This window comes from Pseudorasbora parva, chromosome 3 (assembly GCF_024679245.1).
Source record: "Pseudorasbora parva isolate DD20220531a chromosome 3, ASM2467924v1, whole genome shotgun sequence".
Classification (NCBI taxonomy): Eukaryota; Metazoa; Chordata; class Actinopteri; order Cypriniformes; family Gobionidae; genus Pseudorasbora; species Pseudorasbora parva.
This window is the reverse complement of record NC_090174.1, coordinates 22,137,193-22,158,788: the sequence shown is the minus strand read 5'-3', so window position 1 is coordinate 22,158,788 and position 21,596 is coordinate 22,137,193. Positions and strand designations below refer to the sequence as shown.

The window sequence follows — 21,596 nt, the reverse complement described above, 5'->3', positions numbered from 1 at the left end:
CATAACACTTATTCCACTAGATGGCAGTGAATAATAAGAGAAAGGTCACAAAACTTAAAATTAGCTCAAAATAAATCATAATTAATCAAAATAAATCAAAAGAAGACAGCTTCTCCTGTATTTCTAGAAGCCTTGATGAGAGATTGCAAGAGAGTTAATAGTATTGTAATTCTGATGGGAATATACAAGATGACATTTTCATTTTTTCAAAAGTTGTTTAATAAACGTAAAATCGTGAGTGAGAATGTACTGTATACAACCCAAGACCTGAACTTTTTCATTAGTCCAAACCAGTTTTTACTCTGGACACTGATCAGTGTAAAAACAAACAAGAAAACATTTATCTCAGCAAACAGAAACTTCAAAATTGCTACCTAGCAGCATGCCGCTAAGCAATGTCAACACATTACAAAACTTTAAAAGTATTTTCTGATATTCTCCAAACACAATACACAAAAAATACACACAAAAAATAAGACAGTCCCTAGGCTGCCTCAATGCTCAAAAAATAGCAGGCTATATCAGACACATCATACCACCTATAATAAGGAACAATGAGATGTGTCTTTCCATGTAGTCATGCATGGCCAGAATCTGCAGAACACTGTTGAGTCTAGGTAACACATGTTCTTTTCTCTCCTTTTCTGTCTTCCTGTCCCCAGTGACACACAAATGAAAATATATCAGCCTGAGCCTCGCTTAGTACTCAATTTCATTGAAATTTTCAGAGAAGCCAGAGTATGGGATGCTGTCTCCAGGATCTAGAGAAGGAGAGAAAGAGATAGTTTAATAGCATAAACATATATACATTATAATTGTAAATGTCCCATATTACTGCTGTCTCAGTAAACAGAATCCGATAACTATATCAGTAACAGTATGTGATCCATCCACAGACAAACTCCAATGAGAACTGCAGTAAAGAAACCACTTGCTGTTACTGCAGTGCAGTCAACTGACCTCACACAACCTACTGCAATACATCAAATAAAAGAAATCAGAGGATGAGGCGAGGCGTGAATCACTGACACTTCCTGTTCAACCTTCAGGTATTTAGTTCACATACTACAGCACACAAGAAGACACTTATGTAATCAACCATTCATATTAATTACATTTTGAAATTGAAGGAAATTATATGACATTTTTTAATCATATCTTTTAATTTATTTAAAATGTATATAAAATCTTAAATAATATACAAAAATATTTAATATAAAATACCTGTGAAATAAAATAAATAAAATAAATGTGGTGCACACACACAATGACCTGAATAAACCACTTTTATGATGAGCATGTCTTTAATATTTCTTTAGATTTTATCTTACTCTTTTGGGTGGGGTGGGGGTAATAGTAACATCTTAAAGGTGCAGTGTGTAATATTTATGAGGATCTATTGACAGAAATGCAATATAATATACATAACTATGTTTATGTATATTATGTATTATGTTTTTATTACCTTAAAATGATTCTACCTACCACCTTATCACCATTTTGTGCTGTAAATGTTTCTACAGTAGGCCTAAAAAGACAAACTTCTCTAAAGAGCGCTAGTCACTCTCTGCTCTCTCCGATGACGTCATTTTGTCCTGTGTCTGCCGTAGCTTGTCTATGTGCTTCGAAAGGGAGGGGTGAGCGTTGTGTGATTGCAATCCACCACCTCACCACTAGATGTCGCTAAAATACAAATACATGCACCTTTAATAAAGAAAAAATCGTGGTTGAGGAGAGACCCCTGATATGACTGTAAAGCAATTTGGGTGTACAGTAGTATATAAAGGCTTCATTTAATTTAAAGGCACAGTATGTACGCTTTCATACATTTAAAGAAAATAGTGTTCTCTCGGTGGTTCTTGGTACTCATGGTAAATCACTTGAACAAGCAATTCAAACAATAAGACTAACCGTGTTAGGATATATAACAATGACCAGTTTTCTGTGGATGTATGTATCCAAAAAGTTGCTCACCTGTCTAATAAAACACATAATATATTAACCAATCCACCCGTGGGTCTAATATTGCATTATTATTCAATCATTCAAAATATGTTGCGGAGCTGAAGTGGTAAAGTGTCTTTGGTGTTTCCATGGTTTCTACAGAAATAAATGGTAGCACGCATATGACCTCATTGACAAGCGAGCACGAATTTAAACATTGTTGGAAACTTTAAGGATTATGTAACTACACAAGTCAACAAAATATATAACACTGTCTAGTGGTTTTTGGATATTTTGATCTAAAAATCTTATATATAATGCCTTTAATTTCATTTAGTTTTCATTTAAAATAATTGAATTTGGTAATTTACTACTATATTATATTTATTTCTACATGTGCACCAAGAAATATGCAGAAAAATGTACAACAGGAAATTACATAATCGAGAGAAGAATATGGCCGTGTCAAGAACAACAACTCTCCTAAAATATCAGATAATTTGACCTTTTTATGACGTGGTAGTCATTTAAAAAAAAAAAAAAAAAAAAAAAGTTTTACTTTGAAAAATATTTAAAAAACATTATATTGTCGTTTTGGTACAAAACTTCTTTGTTCACTCACCTTTGCAAGGTCCCTTTTTAAACACAATATCATCGATTGCAATGTCACTCCTTACTGAGGATCCTCGAATGGCTTCAAATATAATCTGTAAACAATTATGGACACATGACATGAAAAAAAAGTAACCCAGTTACGTGACACTCCATCAATTTCCTGGCACATCAAGTACCATCTTCTCAGTGATCAAATTGTTCTGATATGGATATTATAAAATATGTTTTTCAAATACATTTTTCAATAAGAAAGGGAGTAAGAGTGTGTCTCTAACCCAATGCCTTGTGTAACACTCGTAATCCACTGTGGCTTTCATCCAGGACACACTTTGTTCTCCTTGTCTTGTCCAAATCAATCTCTCCTTGTCCCCGTTATGCAGCAGGACATTGAGGGTGCCAGTGCCTGAGCCATACATGTGGTAGAAGAAGATCATACACTGAGGGCCGGTTGAACCCCTCAGCTCAGTGGACATCAGCTGGGCCGACTGCTTGGGTAACATGTGAGACGCCTCAATGTACATGAAGTAGCCTTCAGGTCAGAGCAGAAAGGACTTAGTGTGCACTATGTCTCATGACATCAGCATTGTTAATAAAGCATTTCATGCTGAAGCATAAATTTGACTCACCTACCCCTAAGGTGTGGTCCCCCTTGGGTCCTGTGTAAGATGTGGGTGTCTGTCCTCTGATTCGCAACCAATGTCCTTTCTTAGTTTTCTTTTTCTGGGTGTACCCACAGTCCCCAGTTTCAAAGTTACAGTGTCCAGGAGGTGGATTTAAGGGTCCTAAAATTAGGAAAAAAATGGTGACCTGTTTAAGGATAGTAAAGTTCAGCCATATTACCACACTATACATGAGTGAAATGGTTAAAAGCTTGTCTATTTCTATTCACCGCAGCCGGCACTGCCCATTTAATGTCTATGTTTGTGAGGGCAGATGTTCTCCATTGCCGTGGAATATATGCCTATAAACAGAATATTTTAAAAACCTTAGATGAGGGCCTTGCCCATTTCCTAAGCCACATTGTTTAAAACTGACAAGTAACTTCTGCCAAGCAACCTGTAAGTAATAGAGTTTACCCTTTAATAGAACAATCAGCTTCTTAAATCTTAAGTCATGAGTTTCACTTACATAAAAGCAACACAACTGGGTCAAACACCATGTTATCGTTTGGACAATTCTAAATATGGGGACAGTTTTAGACAAACCCTTATGAATCAATTTTATTATTAAAAGGAAGAACCTATCCAAACAAAACTTTTTCTTCATGCTTATATGAATGGAAAATCAGACAAATCTTTAGTTGTTCTCCAGTGAGCATGTGAACATGATAAATTAATTAGAGGATATTTCACCACACTATTCAGATGGATATTTTTTCTAAGAGTGATGATTTTAAATATTATTGTGGATGTTTTTTTTTAATTCCTTGTGGATGGTGTGAGGGAAAACAAGAAAAAAAGCTAGAATTAACTTACATCATTTAACACAATTACCATCTGAATGTCACTGTTAGAAGGGTAGAAGTACCTGTAGTAACTCGACAGTCTCCAAGGGTCACTGAGATGTCATCAAGAGACACAAGTCCACAGTCCCAGAAGTTTCTGCAGATGCTGACAAATGCTACCTTAAAGGGAAGTTAATAAAAAGTTCCATGATGACAAATGAAGCTAAAATAGTGAGATCATAGCTAAGTAGTTCTAAACTCATGTAATATGGCACATCATTTTACTCAAGAACAAAGCAAAAAAAGAACCATTAAATATTAATTAAAGGTACAATATTTACCTTTTATTTTGTTCAAAATTAACAAAATTTAAATAATCAGTCAATACATCATCAATTCTTCATCCAAAATGTTTTTGTCTTGCCCTGATTCAAGGTAAACATTTTGCCGAAAATAACAAAAACTTAATGTTGTAATGGCTTATTTTTGATAGTTTCTGAAAAAGTTTTGTTCAGTTTTATAAAGTTTCGTTCAGTTTTATTGAGACAAAGGTAATTCCATACCGAAACACAAGCAAAACAATTTTCTTCTGCAAAATGCATGCAATTGTTGTTGTTTTTTAACTGCAAGAGGGCCTAAGGATACAACATAGTGTACCTTTAAAGGGATAGTTCACCCAAAAATGAAAATTCTGTCATCATTTACTCACCCTCATTATTTGTATTTAACATGTATAGAACTCTTTGATTGTTGAGGAAGCACAAAGTATTCAACAAATGGAAGCTATAATAATGGTGTTTTGATGTGGTTTGCCTGTAGACAGACAAAAGAGTCTTGCTCTTTAGTTATCAGAACTGAGATCCCTGAGATTATAACAGGAATTCACACATGGGGTGACCCAAAGTGCAGGACAAGATTTGTTAGGGCTTATCATTTGGAAGTGACAAGAAAATGCTTTACCAAAATAAAAAAAGTATTAAAACTGAATTTGTACTTATCATTCGTCCTTCTATCACCTCTAATCTGAAGAACACTTAAACCTTCATGCTTTTCATAATAACATAATTTACACAACTGTCCAAAAATTAGGGGTCTATAGGATTTTTTTAAATAAATCAAAAATACAATAAAACGGCTATATTGTAAAATATTATTACAATTTAAATGAACTATTAATCAACAGAATCCGGTCTTGAAGAAATGCATATTTACCAAAAATCCATTCGTTGTCCACTTACCTTAGTAGACATGGGCTTTAAGTAGGTGACTTCCACCTCTGTCCAGACATCTCTAGACCTCTCAGACACGGTCCAGATTTTCTCCTGAGCTATGTTGTTTTCATCATAGATATACAGAGCCAGAGCATTATCTAATTTCATGAAGCCATGCAAGGCATAATAGAACCTGAGGCAGTATTTATGGTTCCCTGGCATGGACGGCCCAAAAAGACGACTCACATACCCTGGACGAGAGGTATAACGAGTGTTCGTCAGCAGAAAAGACCCTGTGGAATATATACATTTTAAATAGTCATATGATCTTCTTTGATGATATTAATAGTTATTTATTATGAGCACTGATAAAATAAAACTAAATTGCATGAAGTAGAAGAAAACACATTAAAACAACTGTATGAATAGAGTCTAAAAGTGTGACTTTAACCACAAAAGCATTGCTTAAAACCACTTTTATAAAAGCATTGCTGATTAAATAATGTCACAAATTTGGTGATTTGATGAAAGAGCAGTCTCACCAGTGCCTGTGGTGTGATCACTGATGCGGTAAACATTTGGTTTCACAGAAACCCTGTTCCACACTGAACCTCCAGCCTGTTCCTGATAATACTGACACAGGCCCTCCTCAAAGTCACAGTTTGCAACAGAGGGGTCAAACGCTGGCTCTGAAACATGAGTCACATGAAACAAGCTCACATCATGAACATCTCCCACATGCACAGACTTAGTTAAATGTGCGTAAACTGCTGACTAAAGGGAAATTTGATGTGGTTGCTACATAACAGGGCAACGAGAAGAAAATTCCCTTTTAAACAGCCACTCGTGGGCTGTTTTAGGTTTCAGGGTACAAAGCTGAAGGCCCTTCTGAAAAAAACGAGACTACTTTCTATCCCAAAGTATATGATGGTGGAAAACTATGATTGATTCATTTGTTTTGAATATAGGTAGCTTTTATTCCTTAGACTTTTTACCTTAAAGGGATAGTTCACTAAAAATAAAAATTCTCTCATCGTTTACTCCCCCTCAAGTTGTTCCAAACCTGTATTACTGAGCATGTTTACATGCAAACCAGTAAACTGACAGCGCAAGTAAACCGCGTTTACATTACTTTATTAAAGGGTTACTTCAGCGATTAGCATATGGCTTTCTATCAGTAGAAACCCTGGAGTATATTCGAATGATCGTACCCCCCACCCCCCGGAAAATTACTAATTATCAATTCAAAATTAGCAATTTTTGGCCAGAGGCTAAAGACTACAGCCAGCAGAGGAGGCCATTTCCGTATGTTTTCAACCTGCGCACGGGGATGGGAGATCGCACTCAGAGCTCAGCTTGCAGCTGCGGGCATTCATGTAAACGGTTCGGCCGGCGGAGCAAAGTAAGTTAAGCTTCCAAAGGCATGAACTGAAAACGCGCCAGACTGAACACGCGCTGTGTATATGCCGCGAGTGCGGATGCGTTTACCTCGAGAGCTCGTTCATCTCATTCATCATTATGAATATAATCTGACTCCTGCTGCGTTTGTGCTGTGACACTCCCTCAGTGGCTAAATCACATTATATTGAACAGAGACGTTCAGTTTTTCATTTTGGGAAAAAGAACACAGTGAGGAAAGTGATCCAGTCACAGTAGGTGGCTTTGGGAGTGGCCTTGTAGGGCAGCGAAGCATTCTGGGAATTGTAGTCTTTCATCCCCATGAGACAAAAATACATTTTCTGTCTTATCTCAGTCTAGAAGGCACTAAATTCAAAAATAATTTCACATTTCTACTACATTAATGACACAGTTTAAATACAGATTCATCTTCCCAGCGCTGAATATCCTTTAATAAACCGGGTTATTTACATGTAGTGACGTCAAAAATAATAATTTCCGTAGCTGACTCAGAGTATTCAGAATGTTACGTCAGTTGTGATGTTAGATAAAGCTTGCAACGTGTCAGTGGGAAATTCGGCTCTCATGCATATTCATGCATAATATTATTCTCTCATGCTGTTACAGATGCATCGTTTTGACTGAACCTCTTGTACTTCTGCTGCATGAGATGAGAACACAATTTTCAATTTACAATTTTCTGGGTCTTAAAAGAGTCATTGTGATATGTCCTTATTTTATGCAAAACACTTACTGGATGCATTTAAATCTATTCTAAGTATGCGTTTTGGACACCCATCACACATGCACACTTAAATAAGCCGACAGAAAGCAGGTTAATGTGTTTACATGCCACGTGTAATCGGGGTAAGAACTATTAAAAAAAAAAGTCCCGACCAGTTTATGCTTACGCCAGTTATGACCTTACTCCGATAAAAGAAAACAGGTTACCGCGTTTACATGACCATGTTCGTTGTCGGTTTATTAGTTATAATCGGCTTAAGAACGTGCATGTAAACGCACTCAATGTCTTTGTTCTGCTGAACACAAAAGAAAGATATTTGGAAGAATGTTCGTGACCAAGTAGATCTCAGCAGCCATTCACTACTATAGTATTTTTCCCACTAAGGTAGTGAATGGTTGCCGAGATCTGCTTGGTTAAAAAAAATTTTTTTTCCCAATATCTTCCTTTGTGTTCATCAGAACAAAGACATGCCATCCTTTCACTTATTCAACAAATACTGACAAATTATTGATTCACTGAAAATCATACATGTTTTTTTGTATCTCACAAAATTGGGTTTGTACATAGTCCAGGCTGTGTAAATAGGAGAAAAAAATTGTGGATTTTTGGATCGAACCAATCAGATTGAGCACCAAAACACTTTTGTAGCCAATCAGCAAAAGGGGCATACGTATATGCTCATGATCAGGTGTGATGATGGTAAGCGAGTGGGACATTTGCAGGCTGCATCCGAAACTCTCTTGAGAAGGTACTTATTTTGAATTATTTCACAATTGCTAAAAAAAAGTATTTTCTTTAGTATAAATGTATGTAGCATGAACATAATCTGGATGCATTACATTCACCATCTTGTCATTATTATGTGACCTGTCAGTTACCACGCTTCACTGCCATTAAAAAATCCTGCTGATGTATGCTGTTGAATCAAGGCTGATTCATTGACTGAATTGCATATCATGTTTGCTATTTTGGGGGCGGAGCAACAAAGGGAGGAATGCGTTTCTTTTTGGTAGGGGTCTATTTGTTTGGGTGTCGATTTCAAATATCAGCAGTGTGTTTCACAGAAATCACACACTGTACCTTTAAGTGTCTACAAAAAGGCAAGTCTACAAAAGGGATATCATATGTTTACAAGGTTACAGTGACTTGAAATGAAACCATAAAACTTGCTGTAAACAGCTGTGTTGTGGTGTTTGGAATTATGCACAGTTGCATAAGGCATGTTAGTGCTTATTATGCAACAGAACCGCACTGACCTGTCTCTGTGTGGCAAAACTCTGAGGAGAAAGAAATGTCATCCAGAGCAACGTATCCACCACGGGCACTGTTGAACGCCACCTCAAACACCACCTAGTAAACCAAATACACCAATCCATCTAAATTAGACGAATGAAATGCCCAACATGGAGGGAACAGCAGTTTCCAAAATGATTAGTTCTAAATTAAAAATAAATAAAAAAATTAATGGTTTTAATTATTAACTCAAAAACACTACAAGATACAAAGATTGGTGCATTAGTATTAGTTACACTTCAGACGGTGAACTCATCTGCTGGAGAGAATCTCCAGACTGCACACGCATTCCCACTCTCACTATTTACATTGTCTCCCAGAGCTGGCTGCTCACACTCAAACATGGCAGCCACAGCGCTAGCTCTTCACTTTGTGTTTATACTATTCCTACAGATGCAAAATAAACAGTCTTTTCTCCCCAGAACAAAGATAATGTTATGTATGATTTGAAATAGATCACACTTTGAACTATATTTGGAAATGACCAAAGGTATCTCTTACCATTATTACAGTTCATAAATAGTTCTGATTACATTAATATGGATCTATACTTGATTTGGTAACAGAAAATATATACCCAAAATGCATACTGAGTACTGACCCCAAACTTTTGACTGTCTGTGAGTTTTTTTTAGCTAAAAAGTAATGATGCAAATACTTGTTAAATTGAGCAGTAACTTCATAATTATTGTTTTGAATGTTATTTGCCATTATTGTAGAAAGCAGTAGTTTTTTTCAGTATTCTTTGAAATTAAACAGCGAACAAAAACATTCAAAACAATAATTCTGAAGGACCATGTGATACTGAAGACTGGAGTACTGGCTGCTGAAAATTCAGCAAGGTATTTACATATCTTACCAACCCCAACCTTTTGAATGATAGTGTATATTAGTCTAAGTTAGTGACATTTGTTACTAACTGAATGTACATTAACTAATATTTGCTAATCCTATTATTGAAAATTATTGCAAAAGTGTTCATTCATCTACTGGAGTTCAAATATATATTTATATAGTGGGTGTAAAGAACCCTTCATAGAACATTAATTCATAATTGTTTGACTTAAACTTGCCATCTATAGTATAACATAAGTCTGCACAACGTCTTATGCATGTTAACCGTGCAATAAAAGAAGGCCTCTTTTATAAATAGGCTCTAGTCTTGTTAGGATAGTGTTCTTGCGTATACATGTGGGAACTAGCTCTAAATGAAAGTGCATTTGCAAATGGCTTTAGTATATTTCGTTAGTTAAAACTTGTAATATATATTAAGTAGGCATACCATCTATTCTAAACAAACGCTTACATATGGATAGTGTCAGCATGTGAATTTAGCCTGGGACAAATCCAAGGGATCCAAGAGTATGTAGTGCAGAACATGAGGAAAAGATGTGAAGAAAAGGTCTCTGGGATTTGTCCCAGGCTAAAATATCTGTTGCGTTTAATTTGATAGAATTAACAGAAAGTTTCAAAATTTGTTTCAAATTTTTATTTTCTGATTTTCTTGACCTATAATGCATGCATTTTTTAAAAGGATTTCTTATTTTAGTGTTTTTGTTGGCCTCTCTAATGTCCTCATACTGTCTCTCAAAATGGAACAATGCAGCGATACATAAAAATGTCACTGACCTCTAAAGGATGTGGTGCTTTAATATCCACTTGCACTAACTTCCAATTTGAAGTTGCATACACATCAGGTCTCCATATCTCTTCATAGTGGCCCAGCTGGTCCTTAGTGAAGACTGAGAAGAAATTCCCAATGGCTTGGTCCCTTTGATAGTAAAAGGACAAGCATCCTGCCATTGAAGTGGTAGTCATTGGCGACACCAACTTGGCCACCTCCTGGAAACTTTTAGTATAAACCGAGTCCACATACATGTAATGACCTAGTTCAGAGAGGAAAAAATAAACAAAGGATGGATTCACAAAGCACATTCCTCAGAGTAGGAGAGTAAGCAAGTTCCAAACCAAGAGAATTGAGGGTTGAGAAAAGCTATGGTCTTGTTGGAGAGCCTGGATTCTTTCCAGTTCTTGATCTATTGTGCAGTATGAAGCTATTTTGTCAGTCTGTATTACCTTTCTCATTGTTCATGGTGTGGTCATCTGGAAGGTTTGACTGAGGGTCCCGGGCCAAACTCCCACCCACATACCAGTTCACATTAGGATTCCACTGATTACTGTAGCCACACAAGTGATGCTCCTCAAAGTTGCACTCTTAAACAGACATTAAAGAGTAACATTAAAGAGTAAAAACTTGAAAAAGGGGAAGGATTGTATAACTGCATTAGCACAGTGGTTCTCATAGTCAAGAGTGTGGTGCTATAGCAAGGTACATTAAAATCGACCCTCTTAACCAATGAGATTTGTGTGCAGTGTCTTATTTTTCAGATGTTCTTACATTCTTGCGTCAGATGTTTTTAACAAATAACAATTTCATTCTTTTCTTTTTTTAACACAATGCAATCAAATGAATTCAGAAGACTTGAAATGCAGCATATACATGTTATGGACTGCTCGGATGGTAGTTTTATATGTTTTTTGAGTTTACAGCTACAATCACCCAAAAAAGGTTTCAGTTACATTTCTGTTGTTGTTGGTGGTGGTGTTTTCATTGATGTTATATAAAGCTGGAACTAAATGCAGAAAAGTAATGTTACAGCAGTTTTTCAATTAAAAAATATTTAATATAATTGTAATCATTTTTTGCTTCTGCTTTTGTTTCAGTTGTAAACAGGGCTTGACATTAACTTGTGTTGCTCATCACATCAGCCACTGTGGCTAGTTGTTACTATTTCACTGGTCACAATTTTGACATCCATATTATTGGGAAAAAACTGCCATGTAGGTTATATCTTTTTAATATCTCATAATTTGGCAGCAGGTATATAAGGCTGATGTCACTTTTTAGGACCTGATGCATGGATCCGTTACACATGCGTTTTCTTTCTCAACTTTACATTCTCTTAAAGGGATAGTTCACTCAAAACTGAACATTTAATGTTTATCTGCACACCCCCAGGGCATCCAAGATGTAGGTGTGTTTGTTTCTTCAGTAGAACGCAAATGAAGTGAATGTGTTTTTCACTCTCATAGTGGCTCTTATAGAAAACACCCCATTGGCATGCATTATCCGGCAACTGTTGGAATTACAATCTTCATTTGTGTTCTACTGATGAAACAAAGACAGCTACATCTTAGATGCCCTGGGGGAAAGCAGATAAACATCAAATTTTAATTTTTTGGTTAACTATCCCTTTTAAACATAACTGTGTTTACTTAAATACCTGGCAACTAAGACCGGCATTTTTACATTATTTTGCATGTACTTGACTGTTTAAAGCTACAGTGTGTAATATTTATGAGGATCTATTGATGGAAATGCAATACAATATACATAACTATGTTTTCAGTGGTGTATAAAGACATTACATAATGAACTGTAATGTTCATGTTGTCATGCTGGTAATATTGTCTGTGTCGGCCACATAGCTTCTCTATGAGCTTCAAATGGGAGGGGTGAGCAGTGGGGAGTTGCAATTCGCAATCTCACCACTAAATGCCACTAAAATTGACACAGTGCACCATTAAGTGCAATAAGGCAGCAGAAACAAACTCAAGATGGCTTTATGTGCATGCACTTTGAATGAGAGCACAAAATCTGTGGGAGTGAGTACAATTATGCGCAATGTGCATAATTATGCGCAATCTCACACCGAAATTCAAGACCTGTAACACCAATAATATTTATCCGGAGTGAGGGGAGGTGTGTTTGTGTTGTGTTGACTCATTGCCGGGGAAATGAGTATGGTTTCTATTTTGCATACAATTGGTATTTCAGCATCGATTTGTATGGAAAAATCTACATTTTTGACAGCACTATTATTGTAGTATTTCAGATGCCTTTGTAAAAGACTACAACTGAAAAATGTATTTAAGCTATATATAAAATTCAACCTGCCAAAGTGCCATTAGGTGGGTTGGTGGGTGTTAATATCAAGCCCTGGTTGTGAGTATTATTTATTATTGTATCAGATCAAATTACACTAAGGGTGGGGAGGGGTGCAAAAGTTTTTCTAATTTCAAATTAGGATGTCACAATTTTTTTTTAAAATAAACCACTTAATAAGCATAACATAGTGTTCCATAGTGTTTGCTGTGGTCCATTATACTGGTATACACATCTGAAGACTTACCTATGCAGTATCCAGGGATGATGTGTATTTCAAAAACAGCAACGCTATTTCCCATTCCTTTGCTGGGTTTAGCCTCAAATAATAGCTAAATGTCAAAAAGTAAAAAACAAACAGTTAAATATGCATCGATTGTTGTTGATTCAACTGACAAAATGTTTTATTTTCCTATCCAAAGCCTATAAAAAAGCCTATAAAACTTATTATGACAGGGCACAATCTCTTCACTCCCTTTCGGTGATTCTATAAATCATAAATCAAACACAGCTTCAGTTTTACACACAGTCTAATTTTAGAGTAAATATAACATCAGAAGGTTTATATCTCATCTCAAGTCAAAACTAGCCTAATAGATTCCCTTTCTTTCCAGTCATAATACATAACACTTGTTATTAAACGAAGTCAATTTCTATTCCTCTGTTTATAGCCTAAAGGGCAAGCATTAAGCTCAGTCTGTCTTTCCAAATGTAATTCCCAGAAACGCAGAATTACTATTAGTGTAGTAAAATAGTACAAGTGCTTGTCTGATCAAGGAAGAGGCGTATCCACTGTAGTATTTACAAAGGGCTCTTTTATTCACTCAGCTCCACTCAAACCCTCTTTTAAGCTAACGGTCTTCTAGCAAACTATGAATAGTCTTGACTACATTATATCACATACACAACCCCCCTTGTTTCCTTACTTGGCATTCAACCACAGAAGAGACTGTGCCATGTCAGGCAGATACCTGGTAAGCCCCAGACATATTACGGAGGTCCACGCTGGCAATGAGCCAACTGTCTGAGGGTCTCTCCGCCGTCCACAACATGTAGTCAAAGTTCTCCCCCTCGGGTCGTAAGTGCAGTTGAAGAGAGCCCGAGCCTGAGATCTGATAGACCAACCGCACACAGCTCCAGTCCCTGAGCTCCAGCTCTGGGCTGACCAGGACATACTTTTCTTTCTCACCAAAAGATGATGAATCTGCTGTGATAAAGCGACCTGAAAGAATCAGAAGAGTCGTAATTTTAATACCGGTGAGAGTTTTGTGCAGAATTGCATGTAACCTAGTCTTAGAAACAGAATAGAAACACTTCAAAAAATTACATTCAGTTTACATTCCGTTATTTTCAAAAGATAAATCGATCTAATGATCCAGGGTATCACAGGGTCATCAGTAATGAACAGCAACCTCTTAGAAAAAATAAATAACATTAATGGGTGACTGTTTCACCATTTGAAACTGTCAAAAAAGTTTAAAATGACCTGTATCTGGTTCTCCAAAATGAAGCGCATACAGTCACAGCAAATGAAGACTCATTGGAGACTCAAGCATTAATTTAACAGTCCATTTAATCTTCTGACTTTAAACAAATGACTGTTTAGAGTACAGAAGTAGGTTACACTCACATTTAAACAGTTTATTAAAGAAGAAATATCTGCTGTCAGAAGTAAAGTAATCATATAAGTTTTGAACGTATCCAATTTCCTCTTGTTTAATATGCATCAAACCCTAACATGATGTAAAAGTGTGTTTGCTGCAGTTCACTTCAGTGATCTCTGATAGCTCCAGATGTTCTCATGGTGATTCATTCCAGGTGTCAGATGAAAACAATCCCTTTTTTTCCTTCTCTCTTTATGACCTCTTGCAAAAACACACAAACTTTGGTTTGGCCCTCTTTTTTGATCTCATATATTTAGTCCATGAGTGGAAGGTGTTTAAAATAGTGAAGTCATGTCTTTTGTAAGGTCCATTGAAATTAGTACTCATCTTGCGGAAACACAATACATTTTCAATAGACCAAAAAAGTACAGTCTTAACAGTATGCCGTCATTGTATTTACATAGTCACAAAGTCAGCATTCTCAGTGCCGGTTGCAAACACAAAAAATAAAAGGCTGGATTCAATTGCAGGCAGTGAATGTTTAATGAACATAAACTCAAAATAACCCCATCGAACAGAACAACCAACATAATCTAGACAATAATGGACAATGAACTGAACAAACTCAGAGTATAAATAACACAAGTCAAACTAGAGAACAAAGGAAACTACTTAAATACAAAAACTTAATTAATTCGGCCTGTATACGTGGTTTTAGAAACTTCCTACTTCCCACTTCTGAAATCATTATGACGAGCTCATCACATTCATATTTTGACTTGCGATGGTGTTGATGTCCAATTTTTAACTAGGAAACTCTTTGCGATATTTATGATAGCACGTGAAGGCAGCATAAAAGTGCAAAACCCACCTAAACCAAAATTTCTGTAACAAGCATATAGCCGAACATTCAAAACTAGTATAGTGCAACATACTTGCACATACACATTATAAATAAAAGGATATATAGAGAAGTAAAGGCAATTTCCGTTTCATGCCGACTTTTAATGATGTTAGGTCAAATCTTCTTCTTACTAATATTACACAAGATAACATATAAAGTACTTTTGTTACAATGCATTCATGGGATAAGAATGTATTTCAGTTTATCAGGGTTCAGATTATTATTTGGGTTTGAATGGTCAAACATATGTAAAAATGCACGGTCTGGCGAGTATTCAGGTAAACACAGTCGGATATGTCTTTAGTGAAAGTATACAGCTGAGGTAATTAGATCCATGCAGGTCTTAATACAGACATTCTGTGTGACTGTCAAACACCAAAGAAAAATTAATAAAATAACTAAAATATATTTATTAAGAATCAGTTTATTGTTAAATTATAGAGTGAAGACTATGTAAGCAGTTTTATATTTGATTATTTCATTTCTTTCTTGACCTAATGTAGCTGAAAAATAAAGCACTGCATTTGTCATATTGTTTGTAAGTTGTGTTTTTTGATTATTTTTAAAAACAAAGATACAATTAAAAATCTTTATTATAATTATAAAATTACACTTAAAAAATATTAAATTACTGGTATCATGAAATAAGATTTTGGTAATCCCAACCTGTTGAGAAGTGAAAGGTTAGTGAATGATAATGATTGATAATGTGATCTCTCTAAGGATGTTCACACTGACATGTAGTTATTATAGCAATAAAAGGAGGGAATGGGCAAAAACCAGGGCAGGAACATGCTGGCCAAGTGAATTTTTAGTAAAAAAAAATAAAACAATGAATAATAATAAAAATATTTTTCTTGTTGTTGTTGGTTTTTTTTTACCGTGGTATCGATTTAGTATCGGTATCGAGGTATTTTAGTCTGTTATCGTATCGGTCATAATTTTGGTATCGTGACAACACTAGTTGGGGGTTTGGGCTAGTGCCACCTTGTAAACAAACTACTGCAAACAAAATTCAAGGTGCATAATGCAGGCTGAACATATAAAATAACCTGGCTTCATGTGTCCGGTATGTGCATACTGATGAGGAAATGACGTCACACACTGTATACAGCGCAAAGTATAATTAATTTCTGATACAAACGTATAGTCTTTCAAAGTACCCAATTTTATAGCGTGCAGCATGTCTGGCTATCACCAGACCAAGCTCAACTTAAGATTGAACATCGGTCTGGGGAGTCTGTTCTGTATTTTCTACTGCACAAGAGCATAATTAGTTGACGAGATAAACGAGCATAATTTGAATGACTCTGTTTGCAATTGGATAGACCTCAAACAATCAGACCACAAGAGGCGTGATCAGTGAGCATAATTCAAATGACTACGCAATGGGATAGACCTCAACCAATCAGACCACAAGAGGGGTGATCAATGAGCATAATTCAAACGACTCTGTACGTAATTGGATAGTCCTCAACCAGTCAGACCACAAGAGGCGTGATCAGTGAGCATAATTCAAATGACTCTGTACTCTTTCAACCAATCAGACCAAAAGAGGCGTGATCAATGGGCAACTACCTATCGCTTCTCTCTCCATCATCGTGTTAAACCCGCCAATAGCGTGCCAGGTGGATAAGCCAGTTTGTGATTGGTTCCCACAAAAGTGTAACAGAAGCAGCAGAAATGACAATGCACAGCTTTCCAGACTGAGTTGCAGGGCAAAATCAAATCGTCGGCAGATCAGGCTGGGTTTACCCAGTCTAGCGCGCAGCACAAGAAATGTTCATCTTTGTCCAGTGTCTGCTATTTCTCTCCAGAACTTATGACTATCTCTTAACCCCTTCACAAAAGTGCTTGTCAAGCACATGTTGGTGTTGTTCCATCTCCTGTTTCTTTCTCTACACTGTAAAACAAGGGACCTAGCCTATGTTGCCATCTTAATCCAAGCATATTGATGATGTAATGCATGCAATTCTCACTACAGCTGCTCTGTTATCCATTAAGTGTACAGGAGAAGTGGGCTGGAAGTAGCCCGTCGCATGTCTAATTCTTCATAAAAAGGTCTAAATGTTTAGATGAACTCTTTGAATGTCTGCTGTACCTCTTCAAATGCCTAAATGATTTCTACAGCTGCTGGAGAAACAAGGTTAGCAGATCACCAGATTCAGTTCTTTCTCATCATGTCTGTCTCAGCTCCTTCTGGAAATGTTTTCTAGTTTTTTGGCTGCATAAATATTTAATAAATAAATATACTAAATACTCTAAATGGCATTATTTTCTATGCTATAATAATAGCAAAGAGTGGGCACATTGAAACACAGTATAAGCCTACATCTTTTTTATAAAGCAACAGAAAAGTTAAATGGCAAGTAGACCATCGTCTGAATTCATTCATTAAAAGTTTAGTAAAGTTCCTTAATTTTCCTAAAACTGAGAAGTCTGTCTCTGCTGTGTTTCCACTGCAAAGTCAGTGTTGTCTAGGAAACCAAACAGAGACACACATTTGTTGCCCAGTCTTGTTTTATTGACCTGTGGGGAAAAACTCACTTCACAGACAGGAGACAGTTGTCAACCAGACAACTGCTCAGGGTACGTTCACTGGATTACACTTCTTTCATCATACTTCGGTCAACAGTCATTCTAAAGCATCTCCTCTGTTTTCCCCTTAACAGCTGAGCCCATCCAGTTGTTCACCAGCCATCATAGCTTTCAGCAGAGGACAGAAACTAAATTTAGGCAAAGGCCAGCTAACAATTTATGGAAATCCTTAGTTCTGATGAACTAAAAGATCAGATAATGCCCTGTCATGTAGAGCAGTCTCAAGAAGTGCAGGTATGCAACCATTAAGCCTTAAGCACTTTTTAAAATGCATTTCAAAACATTTACAATTCATTAACCTGTTATAACAAAGTTTTTCAGGGTGCGTGTGAAATCAGGTACTTAACCAGTGCTCATGAAGAGATAAAGATTTTAAAACAAACTGGCATCATGCATGAACTTTGGCTTGGCTTGCTCAGTTAGGGACACTAACATTTCGATCTAAGTTTTCATCTAAATATCCAAATAAAATGAATCACTAAATTAACTGTATCAACTGTATCAGTGATCTGCCCACATTGTCGCTATATGATGAATTGAAATGAGCTAATGACATTACTGTATTCTCCAGAGCGACTGTACAGCTGAATCAAATTGTTGCAACAACATGGTAAGCAAGCGCTGCTTTGTTTGTGGTTTGTATATCTTCAGTGTTTTTTAATGACGAATATAGGCAAATATATCTTCTTAAAGACAGTTATCTCTTTCACACGCCGGCGCAGAACACGCGTGCTAGTTGACAGCGCGTGCTGGTTTGCCTCTAGTCCTTTTGGTGTGTTCAGGTGCTGTTTTTTTTTTCAGCGACGCGAGACAACAACACAGTCGGCTTTCCTCAGCGCTAGTTCTTTGGTGTCGGTTTGGTGTGTCCCGTTTAAAACAAAACTCAAGATAATCGGCATCTAGTACATTAAATGTCTATGCTATTTCTGAGAGTTTATTTACATGCCAAGCGTTTCTATTCAGGATACGCACATTTTCAAAATGTTTTGAAAATGGGTATCAATGGTTGTATGAAAACCCGACTGATAGCACAATTACAGCTTGTAAGATGGGAATTTTCAGATTCATTTAGGATATTGGCTACATGTGAAAACTGCTAAAAATGCTGCCTTTAGAGGATGTATTCCAAGATAGGAAGGCAACAAGGCACAAATCCAATGTTAGATGCACTTCCCGTCTCCTCAGATACCTTCATCTGATCCATTTTTAAGGCAGCACATAATAGAGGTATCCTTCACTGCCTTTGATATCCCACAATCCTGTGCTTTCCTTTCTGTGAAAGGTGAGCTAGAAAAATAAAGTTGGTTGTTGGTGTTAAGATTGTTTCGAAATGTAAATTTTTGGCAAATGTTTTTTCACTTCTGATGTCATTTCTAGCAAGAAAATAGTATTGTAGTAATTAAATATTTGCTTAGTTAAAGGAACTGTATGTAAGATTGTAACCAAAACTGGTAGTGCACTCACTATACCCCCTTCCCCCTTACTCAAGGTTGCCAGATAGGCTGCAGGATCCAGCAGGAACGTTTGTAGCTGCAGCTGTGGTAACTAGAGCAGATCTGGCAACCCGGATGCCGAAACACTACTGACTTTGTGATTGGTAGATAGGTGGAGGGCGGAGCTTTAGGTCAAAACATCAACATCAGTTGAGGGCTGCAAAAACATATTTTAAATGACAATATCCTGGCCGGACTACTGTTGTCAGTGATATAAGTATTTGAAATTAACATGATTTCTTAATGTCTAGTGACATATCAGGGCCATTTATGATTAATTGAAATACATTTCTTATACAGTTCCTTTAACCTATCACTAAAGCTCTCTCTACTTTGTTGTAGATTAAACCATTAAACCAATACGCTGCTTCAGAAGTGGGTCCGAAATCAGTTTTGTGAGATACTTTCGTACGCAAATGCTGTTTGCAAAGTCATTGCCTATAAGGCAGCGAGGCAAGTCAGATGCATACGTTTTCAGACACAGCCATTGTTGCCATCAAAGTGCATAATTTCCAGTCCAAGGTTGTGAACAGCTCCAAATGGACATGTTGCCATCTCGAGACTACAACATACGCAGCATGAAAAGCAAACATAGGCTACATATTATAGCGCCATCTAGTGCTTGATAGTTGTGTGCATGTGAGTGTGTGTGTTCATGTTTTTATATCCCAGTGAGAACTTCAACCAGAATACAGACTGAATCATGGGGACTTGTGTCACCGTGGGGACCTAAATTGAGGTCCCCATGAGGAAACAAGCTTATAAATCATACGGAATGAGCTGTTTTTTTTTTTGTTTTTTTTTGTTTTTTTAAATGCAGAACGTTTTCTGTATAGGGTAGGTTTAGGGGAAGGGTTAGTGTAAAGGGACAGAATATACAGTATGAAAGCCATTATGTCTATGGAGAGTCCCCACAAAGATAGTGAACCAGTGTGTGTGTGTGTGTGTGTGTGTGTGTGTGTGTGTGTGTGTGTGTGTGTGTGTGTGTGTGTGTGTGTGTGTGTGTGTGTGTGTGTGTGTGTGTGTGTGTGTGTGTGTGTGTAAATATATGTGCCCTGAGTAGTGTGAAGCCTAATGATTTTAGAAACATCTTAAGTTTGAGATGTCTACAAGACGACTAGGGCAGAAAAAGAATTGTCAAGCCAGTACATAAAAGTGATTGGACCCTTCTCATACCTTCCTCGTTGATGGTCCAGGCAGCATAATCGGGATCAGACGAGTAGCCGCAGCTGTCCGCTTCGAAACTGCAGGAGCCGTGCAAAAGCTGCGTCTGAGCCCGCGTTAGAAGCGCGACTGCAGAGGATGACACAACATCAGATAAACACTAAATTTAACGTGTTAACGAGAATTAACTTAACGCTCGATCTGTTTGCGGCGATAAATGTCCAAAAAGTTAATTCAGCAACGAACAAGTCCGCGTTGTTGCAACAAAACTTGTACCAAATTCATAGAAGCATCATGCAAACAAACGATTTCAGTTTTTCCATTCGGAAAAGTGATGACTTACCCAGAACGGTTGAGAAGTGAAGCAAAGCCATGGCAAAAGTTGCAGGGATGCTGTAGAGTGGAAGAGTGAAGGTCCACTAACGCAGATGAGCACACAGTGCACTGCGACCGCAGCATTCATTCACTCTCCATGCTTTGACTCTGGCAGTGCTGAACAGACAGTGGGAGGAGGGAGTGGTTGTTGAGGTTTCTATTTCAGAACAGGCAATGGATCTCCCTTAGGTAAGAAGTAAACGTCTGCAAAAATGACATAAGTCTTGCTCATCACAGACTTAATCGCTGCTGGCCTTAGATTACGCAGGGCCGTTTGAATTGCATGTTAAATAACTGAATACAATTGCAGGGTTTAGGCTACTTAGTAAATGTTAGAGATAGCCTCCTTTAACTGGACATTTAAAGGTGCCCTAGAATGAAAAATTGAATTAACCTTGCCATGGTGAAATAATAAGAGTTCAGTACATGGACATCACATACTGTGAGTCTCAAACACCATTGCCTCCTACTTCTTATGTAAATCTCATGAATCCAAAACTCCACGGAAAAACAAGTGATTCTCAGCATAACGCCAACCGTGATGCAAGCATTGGGGATCATTTATATGCACTCCCCCAACATTTGCATCTGTCCAAACATGTTCAATGTCAGGCGGAAATGGAGCGAATCATCAGGTACAAGCTCGCATGGACACACTTCATGTTCCGGGCTGTTCAGGAGACCTGAGGACTTGAATTCTATCCTTCGCACAGATAAAAAAATGTCAACAGTCATGGTTGATGTTTATAATCCGATACCACAACAATTTAATTCAAGATTGTTCGTTTGTTCGGCCCATTTCAAGCAAGTTTCACTCAGCATCTTAAACTGAAGAAAGTGGAAACTATATTCCTGCAAGCAG

The 21,596-nt window shown here is 37.0% G+C and overlaps 1 protein-coding gene across 1 annotated transcript; it reads right to left on the bottom strand.

Annotated features, from left to right (window-relative positions):
* Positions 1–3: 3 nt before the first annotated feature.
* On the bottom strand, positions 4–20,841 carry mamdc2a (MAM domain containing 2a). The gene is made up of 14 exons (XM_067440030.1): positions 20,703–20,841; positions 20,372–20,488; positions 13,568–13,818; positions 12,844–12,928; positions 10,727–10,864; positions 10,280–10,536; positions 8,614–8,707; positions 5,757–5,903; positions 5,242–5,507; positions 4,087–4,183; positions 3,186–3,341; positions 2,835–3,088; positions 2,567–2,651; positions 4–761 (listed from the first exon to the last, which is right to left on the bottom strand). The coding sequence occupies exons 1-14, from the start codon at positions 20,731–20,733 to the stop codon at positions 700–702; spliced, it is 2,040 nt and encodes a 679-aa protein (XP_067296131.1). The 5' UTR covers positions 20,734–20,841; the 3' UTR covers positions 4–699.
* Positions 20,842–21,596: the final 755 nt, after the last annotated feature.

Bases quoted from the DNA above. Each gene is read 5' to 3' on its own strand.
- mamdc2a (XM_067440030.1), bottom strand. From the start codon at position 20,733: ATGGCTTTGCTTCACTTCTCAACCGTTCTGG. The intron at 4,184-5,241 runs GTAAGTGGACAA...CTTCCCTTTAAG, and splicing joins TAAAGCCCATGTCTACTAAG to GTAGCATTTGTCAGCATCTG. The intron at 2,652-2,834 runs GTTAGAGACACA...AATTGTTTACAG, and splicing joins AGTGTTACACAAGGCATTGG to ATTATATTTGAAGCCATTCG.